Raw genomic sequence first — 12,502 nt, 5'->3', positions numbered from 1 at the left:
TGATTACCTTAAACATAAACGGATTAAACACTTCAACCAAAAGACACAGGCTCACTGAATGGATAGAAAAACAAGACCTATATATATGCTGTCTACAGGAGACCCACTTCAGACCTAGGGACACATAGAGACTGAAAGTGAGGGGATGGAAAAAGATATTCCATGAAAATGGAAATCAAAAGAAAGCTGGAGTAGCAATACTCATATCAGATAAAATAGACTTTAAAATAAAGAATGTTACAAGAGACAAGGAAGGACACTACATAATGATCAAGGGATCAATCCAAGAAGAAGATATAACAATTATAAATATATATGCACCCAACATAGGAGCACCTCAATACATAAGGCAACTGCTAACAGCTGTAAAAGAGGAAATCGACAGTAACACAATAATAGTGGGGGACTTTAACACCTCACTTACACCAATGGACAGATCATCCAAACAGAAAATTAAGAAGGAAACACAAGCTTTAAATGCCACAATAGACCAAGTAGATTTAATTGATATTTATAGGACATTCCATTCAAAAACAGCAGATTACACTTTCTTCTCAAGTGCACATGGAACATCTTCCAGTTTAGATCACATCTTGGGTCACAAATCAAGCCTCAGTAAACTTAAGAAAACTGAAGTCATATCAAGCATCTTTTCTGACCACAACATTATGAGATTAGAAATCAATTACAGGGAAAAAAACGTAAAAAACACCAACACATGGAGGCTAAACAATATGTTACTAAATAACCAAGAGATCACTAAGGAAATAAAAAAATACCTAGAGACAAATGACAATGAAAACATGATGATCCGAAACTTATGGGATGCAGCAAAAGCAATTCTAAGAGGCAAGTTTATAGCAGTACAATCCTACCTCAAGAAACAACAAACATCTCAAATAAACAACCTAACCTTACACCTAAAGGAACTAGAGAAAGAAGAACAAACGAAACCCAAAGTTAGCAGAAGGAAAGAAATCATAAAGATCAGAGCAGAAATAAATGAAATAGAAACAAAGAAAACAATAGCAAAGATCAATAAAACTAAAAGCTGGTTCTTTGAGAAGATAAACAAAATTGATAAGCCATTAGCCAGACTCATCAAGAAAAAGAGGGAGAGGACTCAAATCAATAAAATCAGAAATGAAAAAGGAGAAGTTACAACAGACACCGCAGAAATACAAAGTATCCTAAGAGACTACTACAAGCAACTCTATGCCAATAAAATGGACAACCTGGAAGAAATGGACAAATTCTTAGAAAGGTATAACCTTCCAAGACTGAACCAGGAAGAAATAGAAAATGTGAACAGACCAATCACAAGTAATGAAACTGAAACTGTGATTAAAAATCTTCCAACAAACAAAAGTCCAGGACCAGATGGCTTCACAGGTTAATTCTATCAAACATTTAGGGAAAAGCCAACACCCATCCTTCTCAAACTCTTCCAAAAAATTGCAGAGGAAGGAACACTCCCAAACTCATTCTATGAGGCCACCATCACCCTGATACCAAAACCAGACAAAGATACTACAAAAAAAGAAAATTACAGACCAATATCACTGATGAATATAGATGCAAAAATCCTCAACAAAATACTAGCAAATAGAATCCAACAACACATTAAAAGGATCATACACCATGATTAAGTGGGATTTATCCCAGGGATGCAAGGATTCTTCAATATATGCAAATCAATCAATGTGATACACCATATTAACAAATTGAAGAAGAAAAACCATATGATCATCTCAATAGATGCAGAAAAAACTTTTGACAAAATTCAACACCCATTTATGATAAAAACTCTCAGAAAGTGGGCATAGGGGGAACCTACCTCCACATAATAAAGGCCGTAGACGACAAGTCCACAGCAAACATCATTCTCAATGGTGAAAAGCTGAAAGCATTTCCTCTAAGATCAGGAATAAGACAAGGATGTCCACTCTCACCACTATTATTCAACATAGTTTTGGAAGTCCTAGCCACGGCAATCAAAGAAGAAAAAGAAATAAAAGGAATCCAAATAGGAAAAGAAGAAGTAAAACTGTCACTGTTTGCAGACGACATACTATACATAGAGAATCCTAAAGATGCCACCAGAAAACTACTAGAGCTAATCAATGAATTGGGTAAAGTTGCAGGATACAAAATTAATGCACAGAAATCTCTTGCATTCCTATACACTAATGATGAAAAACCTGGAAGAGAAATTAAGGAAACACTCCCATTTACCACTGCAACAAAAAGAATAAAATACCTAGGAATAAACCTACCTAGGGAGACAAAAGACCTGTATACAGAAAACTATAAGACACTGCTGAAAGAAATTAAAGATGATACAAACAGATGGAGAGATATACCATGTTCTTGGATTGGAAGAATCAATATTGTGAAAATGACTATAGTATCCAAAGCAATCTACAGATTCAGTGCAATCCCTACCAAATTACCAATGGCATTTTTTACAGAACCAGAACAAAAAATCTTAAGATTTGTATGGAGACACAAAGGACCCCGAATAGCCAAAGCAGTCTTGAGGGAAAAAAAACAGAGCTGGAGGAATCAGGCTCCTGGACTTCAGACTATACTACAAAGCTACAGTAATCAAGACAGTATGGTACTGGCACAAAAACAGAAATATTGACCAATGGAACAGGACAGAAAGCCCAGAGATAAACCCACGCACCTATGGTCAACTAATCTATGACAAAGGAGGATATAGGATATACAATGGAGAAAAGACAGTCTCTTCAATAAGTGGTGCTGGGAAAACTGGATAGCTACATGGAAAAGAATGAAATTAGAATACTCCTTAACACCATACACAAAAATAAACTCAAAATAGATTAGAGACCTAAATGTAAGACTGGACACTATAAAACTCTTAGAGGAAAACATAGGAAGAACACCCTTCGACATAAATCACAGCCAGATCCTTTTTGACCCACCTCCTAGAGAAATGGAAATAAAAACAAAAATAAACAAATGGGACCTAATGAAACTTAAAAGTTTTTGCACAGCAAAGGAAACTACAAACAAGATGAAAAGACAACCCTCAAAACGGGAGAAAATACTTGCAAACGAATCAACGGACAAAGGATTAATCTTCAAAATATATAAACAGCTCATGCAGCTCAATATTAAAAAAAAAAAACCCCAATCCAAAAATGGGCAGAAGACCAAAATAGACATTTCTCCAAAGAGAGCATACAGATGGCCAAGAAGCACATGAAAAGCTGGTCAACATCACTAATTATTAGAGAAATGCAAATCAAAACTACAATGAGGTATCACCTCACACCAGTTAGAATGGGCATCATTAGAAAATCTACAAACAACAAATGCTGGAGAGGGTGTGGAGAAAAGGGAACCCTCTTGCACTGTTGGTGAGAATGTAAATTGATACAGCCACTATGGAGAACAATATGCCATATAACACTATGGAGAACAGTATGCCATGTAACACAGCAATCCCACTACTGGGCATATACCCAGAGAAAACCATAATTCAAAAAGACACATGCATCCCAATGTTAACTGCAGCACTATTTACAATAGCCAGGAAATGGAAGTAACCTAAATGCCCATCGACAGACGAATGGATAAATAAGATGTGGTACATATATACAATGGAATATTACTCAGCCATAAAAATGAATGAAATTGGGTCATTTGTAGAGACATGGATGGATCTAGAGACTGTCATACAGAGTGAAGTAAGTCAGAAAGAGAAAAACAAATATCATATATTAACGCATATATGTGGAACCTAGAAAAACAGTACAGATGAACTGGTCTGCAGGGCAGAAATTGAGACACAGATGTAGAGAAAAAAACGTATGGACACCAAGAGGGGAAAGTTGGGGGGGGAGATGAATTGGGAGATTGGGATTGACACGTATATACTAATATGTATAAAATGGATAACTATAAGAACCTGCTGTATAAAAAATAAATAAAATAAAATTCAAAAAAAAACCACAATGAGATATGACCTCACCCCTGTCAGAATGGCTATTATCAAAAAGACAACAAATAACAAGTGTTGGGGAGAATGTAGAGGAAAGGGAACCCTTGTACATTGTTGGTGGGAATGTACATTGGGGTAGCCACTATGGAAAACAATATGGAGATTCCTCAAAAAATTAAAAATACAACTACCATATAATGCAACAATTCCACTCCTGGGTATTTATCTGAAGAAAATGAAAACACTAATTAGAAGTTATATATGCACCCCTATGTTCACTGCAGCATTATTTATAATAGCTAAGATATGGAAGCAACCTAAGTGCTCATCAATAGATGAATGGATAAAGAAGATGTGGTATGTACACACATACACCCAAAAACACACAATGGAATATTACTCAGCTATAAAAAAGGAATGAAATTTTGCCATTTGTGACAACATGGGTGGACCTAGAGGACATTATGCTAAGTGAAAAAAGTCAGACAGAGAAAGACAAATACTGTATGATTTCACTTATGTGTGGAATCTAAAAATCAAAACAACATAATAAAACAGAGTTATAGATACAGAAAAAAAACAGGTGGTTGCTAGAGGAGAGGCAGGTGGGGATGTAAGAAATAGGTGAGGGAGATTAAGAGGTACAAACTTCAGTTGTAAAATAAATGAGTCACAAGTATGAAATGTAGTGTGGGGAATACAGTTAATAACTATGTAATATCTTTGTATGTTAGATCATAACTAAACTTATAGTAGTGATCATTTTGAAATGTACAGAAATATTGAATCACTATGTCACATAACGGGAACTAACATAGTGTTGTAGATCAATTATACTTCCAAAACAAACAAACTCAGAAAAAGAGATCAGATTTGTGGTTACCAGGGGTGGTGGGGGAAGGAGGAATTGGATGAAGGTAGTCAAAAGATACAGACTTCCAGTTATAAGATAAATAAGTACTAGGGATGTAACGTACAACACGATAAATATAATGAACACTGCTGTATGTTATATATGAAAATTGTTAAGAGTAAATCCTAAGAGTTCTCACCACAAGGAAAAAAAATTTCATTCTATATCTTTGACTTTGTATCTATATGAGATGATGGATGTTCAGTAAACTCATTGTGGTCATCATTTCATGACGTATGGAAGTCAATTCATTACGCTGCACACCTTCAATTTATACAGGGCTGTATGTCAGTTATATCTCAATAAAACTGAAAGGAAACAAAAAGACATGGGCGTGTGAAACCCAGCTCACAACTAGTCTAGAAGATGTCAGCGGTAATACAATGGCTGCTAACAGCTGACAGAGATGAAGGCACCTTGAAGCCTCCCAAGTGCTACTTCTCATGACAGTTAAATAAGAATAAAAAGAGGAGTTGGTTTTTAACATCAGAATACGCTAAAACCTCTTTTGGACCAAGAGCACTGTGCTAGGAAAGTCCAACGGTTCAGTCCTGTCTGCTCAAAACAGGATGACTCTTGCTGAAAGTTTTCTGCTTTGCCTCTTATACCTGATCAGTGCCGGTGAGACAGTGGCAACCATTTCTTGAAGGATCCTTCTGGCTTTCTTTTTCACTTTATTGACAGCTTTTGATTGCTGCTGAGCAGAACCATCAGGGTTTAATTCAGCAGCCACTTCTGCAATTGCCTCCTGTACTCTGATTTCAAAATGGAAAGACAGACAATGTAACTGGCTCTATGCTACATTGTGTATTATTTTCTAAACTACAAATATAAATCACAAAACAAAATATACTTTCTCTTTTATGTGATAACACAAGAAATAAGCTCAAGTTAGAAGTGCTTTCCTTGGCTGTCTATTAAACATTAAGGATATTATATTCCTAAATCAATGAATTCCTGAGGAAGCTGGAAGGCAGATTTGAAAATTTAATTCAAATTCACTGGGTAGCAACTATGTGAATTTGAATGTTCCTGTTATGCTGTGAGGGACACAAAGTTACACTCTGGCAGAAAGGAAGAAAAGGAAGATTATCCCTTTAGGCATATAATTCAGAGGTATCCCAAACCCACTGCCAAAGTAATGTGTGATTTTTCTTTTGGAGACCAAACATATTATTCACATTGTGGCTTATTAGTGGAACTATTTGTAAAACTCTCTAGGAGGGATCAAAGGTGGACATAAATATTTACAAGTATTTTCCAAATCAAACCAGTAATTTTAAAAAGGCACAGCTCTAGATTTAAACAGCACAGACCAGTAAGCAGTAAGCTAAAAGGGAAGATTTAACCCAGTCTTGTAAATCTTCCACATGACTTAGGGAAGAATGAATGAGGTTTAAACCTCCTTACATCACTTCTAACATCCTAGTTATTACTCAAAATATCTGGATGGAATGAAACATACTTGAGGGGCTTTACCTAGAAAACAGAATATATAATCATCCAAGGGAGTTTCAAATAATTGTTTTTTTCTCCCACTGTTGCTGATTTTAGACCAGTGTACAGCAAAACTCCAGAGCCCCAGCATTCATTACTACAAAAAGATCAATTCCACACGACACTTATGCACCATCCCTAAGTCTATTCCATGAATAGCATTTATTTCAATACAGCCAGGAATGTTTTCACAAGTAATTCATGTAATTATTATATCTCCATTATCAACTATTCACTCATTTTTTCAATAAATATAAAAGTACCTACTATGTGCCACTACTGTTCAGCCCTTAACAACCATACCACTGGGCTTGCATTTCTAAGCATCTTTCAATCCACTCTGGTCTCCAGCTTCCCAAATCCAGGTAGGTGTCTAACATGGGCCACAACAATGAGGTGGAATAGAAACCAACCTTCACCCAAACTCCCATAGTCTAATGGCTGAGCTTCACAATGATTTCCCCAATCCTTTTGAGTTCAAGTCAGTCTCTCCCATTTTTAAGCAAGATCCTCTGAGGGCAAGGAACAGTTATCTCACTCTCTTAAAATTTCTAATAATGACTTTCTAATACAAGAATGTGTGCCCGGGTACTTAACAATTATTTGACAGAAATATCAAACTGGCTTCTCTTCTGGCTCTAAAATAGGAAATGCATTGTCCCAAACATTCATATTACAGAACACTTAACAGAGAACTCTGGAAATATGCACATATCTGAACTCCAACTCGCCTTTCATTTATTGGAAGCCCATTCAATTATTAATGCATAAAACAAGACTGCTACTCCCACATGGCACCAAAACCATCTGTTCTCTTGCCTTTCCTTGCTTCCTTCTGGAGCTTGAACATTGAACGTTTGGAAACACAAACACCTCTTGAGACAGAGTCCCAGAGAAACTAAAGGTTGATAAAGGAAATTACTTCCCCACGCCCACCGCCCATCCCTACATTTCCCCTTTACAGCAGCGTCCCACCCTTACCTACTGCTGTTCAGTACGTTTTCAGTCACGTTGGTGGCAAACATGCCTTTATGGACATCTCGCTCTTGAACGAAAAGCACGTAAGAAAGACGTCTTGCCAGCCATCCTCGATGCCTGCAACGTGAAAATGATTTAGCAGAGAAGTACTCTAGGAATACCTAAAACAAGCTGCTTAAACTATACAGGTTCCCCTCCTGTAAAAACAAATCCTCATTTCATTTATTCCAGAGATTTAGGGTTCTCCTGTAGCAAATTGTCCTTAGTAAGTAGTTCAGGATGCTATGCAGACAGTTTTATTTCTAACTTCCTTCATGTACTCTCAGCTAAAACGTAAACTTGGAATTTATGTATTAATGCTTGAATAGTGTTACTCCGCAAACTAATAATCCAAATATAAAAACAAAAATAAAAGCATCTTGGGCTTCCCTGGTGGCGCAGTGGTTGAGAATCTGCCTGCCAATGCAGGGAACACGGGTTCGAGCCCTGGTCTGGGAAGATCCCACATGCCGCGGAGCAACTGGGCCCGTGAGCCACAACTACTGAGCCTGCGCGTCTGGAGCCTGTGCTCCGCAATAAGAGAGGTCGCGATAGTGAGAGGCCCGCGCACCGCGATGAAGAGTGGCCCCCGCTTGCCACAACTGGAGAAAGCCCTGGCACACAAACGAAGACCCAACACAGCCATAAACAAACAAATAAATAAATAAATAAAATTAAAAAAAAATAAAATAAAAAAAAAAATAAAAGCATCTTACTTTAATACGATTTGAAAAACCAAATATGTTGAATGCTTTATATATAGGCTATATAGCTTATATCTATAGCTACGGGCCATAAAAAATAATTTGGGAGTCTTTTCCTACCATGAAGGGCTAATTCTTTTGTTGTCATTACAGTAATTCTTCTAAGGTGATCACTGACTGTCAAATTGAATTGACAAAGCTGATCAGTTGAGAGAAGTCAAGGAAACTAGACAGTGGTCTGAATATTTGTACTCTGGGCTTATGAAGCCAGAAGTTCCTACTGTTTGGGTGGCTTTTTTTTTTGTTTTGGCTTTTTTTAAAAACACATTCAGCATACCTAAGGAAAAGGACATACTCCCATCAGTGACAGTGACTATGTGTTATCTGGATGGGGGTTAAGGACAGGGATCTAGAATAAGAATGCTACAAACTTTCATTATGTGATGATTTGAAACCATTTGTAATGATTATATAATGCCTCATTATCATTTCCTCCATAATGATATGCACATAGACGGTAGAAGATTTCAATTATAAATTAATTCTGGAAAGATCCAAAAAGCCTTCAACTGAGGAAAAGTAATTTGAGGGAGAACTGTTTATGAATCACATGTTCCTTCATCTCTCCTTCCTGACATTCTTTTTCTTCCTCCTTTCCTTTGTCTCATTTCTCTGAAAACTTAGCCCAACATGTTAAGTGTTTAATTCTAAACTCTTCTATCAGTGAACATTTTCAAAATTATTACTGGAATGTACAAAGTCCAAACTCTTGATGAAATCCCTTCACAATGGACTGAAAGCAGTGTGTGTGTGTGTGTGTGTGTGTGTGTGTGTGTAAAAATGTTTAGGCTATGCTTCATGCAACACACAGAAGAGCTAAATAGCCAACTCACTTGCACAGGTAGCTTATTACACTGAATAGTTCCACACTGCCTGGTCAATACAACATATGCTAAAAAGTGTGTGTGTGTGTATGTGTATCTCATATGCTTTTTTTTCTTAACTGCCTCCAACTGAGGACCACAAATGAACTCCTCGGTTTTGTATGTAAAATATCTACTTACGTAAAGAAAAGACTCAATGGGATCCTTTTGCTTAGGATCTTAACCATGTCAACCAAAGGAAAAAAAAATTTCTCCTCTTTCCTTTAAACTTGAGAGCAAGAGAGAGAGAGAAGAAAGGGTAGCATGGAAATTGGAAAAAACACATCCCTTGACTTTAGTTCTATTTTTTTAAAAAAACTTAATATATACCCAAGTATTATCATGCTCACTTATAATATTATCATCAAAATATGAGTAGTAAAATCAGAAAGACTTAAAATTTAAGTATTTAACTTCTTGGATCAGTTTTTTAATGGAATTTCATGTATTTCTCATCACCTGAGCCTACTACTTACCTACTCCAGGTATTTACTCTTAGAATTATAAGGACTGGTAGCATTTTTAGCTGCCGTTTCTCTCTTGTCTCGCAGACATTCCCCCTCCTTCCTTATCCCGTAGCCTAAATGCACTTAGAACAAAACCTCTTTTTTCCCACTCTGATGCCTAATAGCCCATCCCAATATGCCTGGAATTTGGAAGTAAGAATTCTAAGAAAAGTCTTAAGCTAATAATAAATCAAAGAACATTTGCTCAACAGAGAAAAATATCTTCCAAAACTCTGTAGATTAGGCAGATTTCAAAAAGTTACACTTTCTTTGAGGTATAAAATAATAATAGATCATAAGACATTCAAACCTACACCTCTCCTCACACAAATCTCTGTCACATTTTGGCACATTTCAGCTGCAACATCAATATCTGAATAAGTTAAAGAAAGCCAGAAGTGATATCTACACGCTCATGAAAATATTATATAATTACAGCAGGAAATAGCAATAGGTCTTCTCAGGTTCCAATTTTTAGATAAAGCCTTTTGTGTCAGAAGTTAATATCTTATTAACTCTAAAAAAAATAAATAAAATAAAGAGATTCATCTTAAAGTGTGTTAACTGGTTATTGTGGAATTTTTCTCTTGACATGCATTAGAAGTATAAGAAATGTCTTTTTACCTTGTGTGAGTTTCATTGATATAAATAACATTCCGCAAACCCAAAGACGGGATACTGGGGTTGAAAAATTTATCCTACATAAAACAAAATAAACATAGACATAAATATACGACTGGATTGCTGGTGAAGGACTCACATTACTAGTCCTTGAGGACTTTATAATTCAAGCATAAAGTAAGACATTGCTTCAAAAATCTGAGATGAAGAAAAATGTTTTACTGAAAACTACTTTTTAGCCTTCAAAGAAGGTCACAAACTCAAAACTAATCCTCAGCACCTTGCAAAGGAAATACTGCCTCTCACTTTCCTGCCCTACTCCCCACCCCCAGCCAAAAAGAGTTAAAGCCAGAGATGGCTTAAGTCACTGACAGGAATACTGGAGATTTCAGTGTTTTCAAAATACAAAAATACTATGCTAAGTACCATGTAGTTATTGTGAGATTACTAAATCTCCCAATAATCCTGACACATAAGAATTATTATCCCCATTTTATAGATAGGAAAACTGAGGCTTGCAGAAGTTTAGGATTCAATCCCAGATCTTGCTTCAAAGAGTGTGGTCTTTCTATTCCCCTAAAATGACTGTCCACTTAATGAGAAAACATATGGCTAAAGGTCACCCTCTTTACAGGTAATCTTGAAAGATAATCCAGAAATAGCTCTGCTAAAAAGAGAAAGGCCATAACTTTAACAATGTGGGCAAAAAGGTAAACTTTCCACAAATAAATGTTGAGAAAGCACAATGTACCCTCAACAAAAGACATCAAAATACTTAAGTGATATCTCCTTAGAGAAAAGGAAAACAGGATTTCATAGAAAAAGTAGCAAATGTCAAAAAATTACTACAAAAATACTGTCAAACAAAAATTATTTTAGAAAAACATGCCATGGAAGAATATAAGATCAAGTTTAGCTCTATCAGGTACTATATTTAGGCAAAAATCAATTATCTGTTATACTACTCACCTATCCCCACCCCAGACCATCACCACCACCAAATAATTTCTTACACTCTCTTCTGACTGAAGAACACATTAGAGTTAAGGTATTGTTTTGATCTTTTAAGCATTCAAAATTAGAATTAGATGAGATGCCAGATCTAAAAAGAAAAGCCACATGATCTATTTAAATCTTTATTTCTACTGGCCTATTAATCTGAACTGGCCTTACTCCTAGACTAGAAATGTTCATGATCCTTCACCTCCACCATATTCTTGCAACAAGGCACTTGTGATTTAAGAGGAACAATAATTCTATCAAGATATTCTTGAGGGCTTCCCTGGTGGCGCAGTGGTTGGGAATCTGCCTGCCAATGCAGGGTACACGGGTTCGAGCCCTGGTCTGGGACAATCCCACATGCCGCGGAGCAACTATGCCCGTGAGCCACAACTACTGAGCCTGTGCGTCTGGAGCCTGTGCTCCACAACAAGAGAGGCCGCGATAGTGAGAGGCCCGCGCACCGCGATGAAGAGTGGCCCCCGCTTGCCACAACTACAGAAAGCCCTCGCACAGAAACGAAGACCCAACACAGCCATAAATTAAAAAAAAAAAAAAAAAAAAAGATATTCTTGAGCAGACCTGAATATTTAACATAAACTGCTTGGGTATCACACAAATCTCTCTCAGATTAGTAAATTCCTTATACAAGACTTTCTGCCAAGCCAACCCTGAGTGGAAAATTCTCACAGCACCGTTAGCTATTCACACAGGTTATAAGCAACTTCTATAAACTGCAGGGTTAATAAATGGCACTTAAATGTCCTGATAACTGGCCCATCCCAGACAGAGCTTACCATCCAGGTATACGTTTTAAAAGGTAACTCTACTGCCTTAGAACACAGCCACATTAGAGTCTACATTCCTGTGCTAACTCATCCCTCTGGCAAAATGCCCTCAGAAGCATACTTCTCATCCAATCGACTCTTCTCAAACACTACACTCTAATGTGGAAGATTTTGCATGGCTTGTGTTTTTTCATCAAATACGAACAACGAGCCCATGCACACTCTTTCTTAAATCTTCATCGTAACATTCTAGTGACCATCCTTCACTACCACAGAGTCAACCGAAACCCCCTCCCCCCCCTCCACCGCAGGAACAGACACTGAGCAAAAGGGCAAAGCCGCAGCTTTAATTTCTTATTCTGTCCTGCTCACGCTCGTGTGTGCGCGCTCTCTCACTCTCTCTCTCTCTCTCTCTCTCTCTCGTTCATCTTGCTAGGATTTTAACTTTCAGTGCTAAATTTCAACATCTTGAAGTTACATGAAGGTTCCCACCAACTCTTTGGAAGGGTTGTCTTAAAGTAAGATCTACTCTCCCTCTAAAGTCATATTAAAATGAAAACA

General features: G+C 37.0%; 1 protein-coding gene and 1 long non-coding RNA gene across 11 annotated transcripts in view; one reads left to right on the top strand and one right to left on the bottom strand.

The window, feature by feature from the left end:
• The window catches only part of GPAM (glycerol-3-phosphate acyltransferase, mitochondrial), a 68,880-nt gene that overhangs the window by 26,081 nt on the left and 30,297 nt on the right, over nucleotides 1–12,502 (bottom strand). For all 10 annotated transcript variants that reach the window (XR_014253027.1, XM_082423276.1, XM_082423274.1 and 7 more), the window contains 3 exons: nucleotides 10,158–10,231; nucleotides 7,365–7,478; nucleotides 5,495–5,641 (listed from right to left, as the gene is read on the bottom strand). Coding sequence is in view for 9 of the 10 variants with exons in the window: in XM_082423276.1 (XP_082279402.1) it covers nucleotides 5,495–5,641; nucleotides 7,365–7,478; nucleotides 10,158–10,231 (335 nt within the window). In the remaining variant the exon portion in view is untranslated. The remainder of the gene's footprint in view (nucleotides 1–5,494; nucleotides 5,642–7,364; nucleotides 7,479–10,157; nucleotides 10,232–12,502) is intronic.
• LOC309642190 lies at nucleotides 7,772–11,724 on the top strand. The gene is made up of 2 exons (XR_014253035.1): nucleotides 7,772–7,945; nucleotides 11,608–11,724. It is a non-coding gene; the product is annotated as an uncharacterized lncRNA (long non-coding RNA).

Source organism: Balaenoptera physalus, assembly GCF_965194825.1.
Source record: "Balaenoptera physalus genome assembly, chromosome: 14".
Classification (NCBI taxonomy): Eukaryota; Metazoa; Chordata; class Mammalia; order Artiodactyla; family Balaenopteridae; genus Balaenoptera; species Balaenoptera physalus.
The sequence above is the reverse complement of the archived record's forward strand: the minus strand, read 5'-3'. Positions and strand labels throughout refer to the sequence as shown.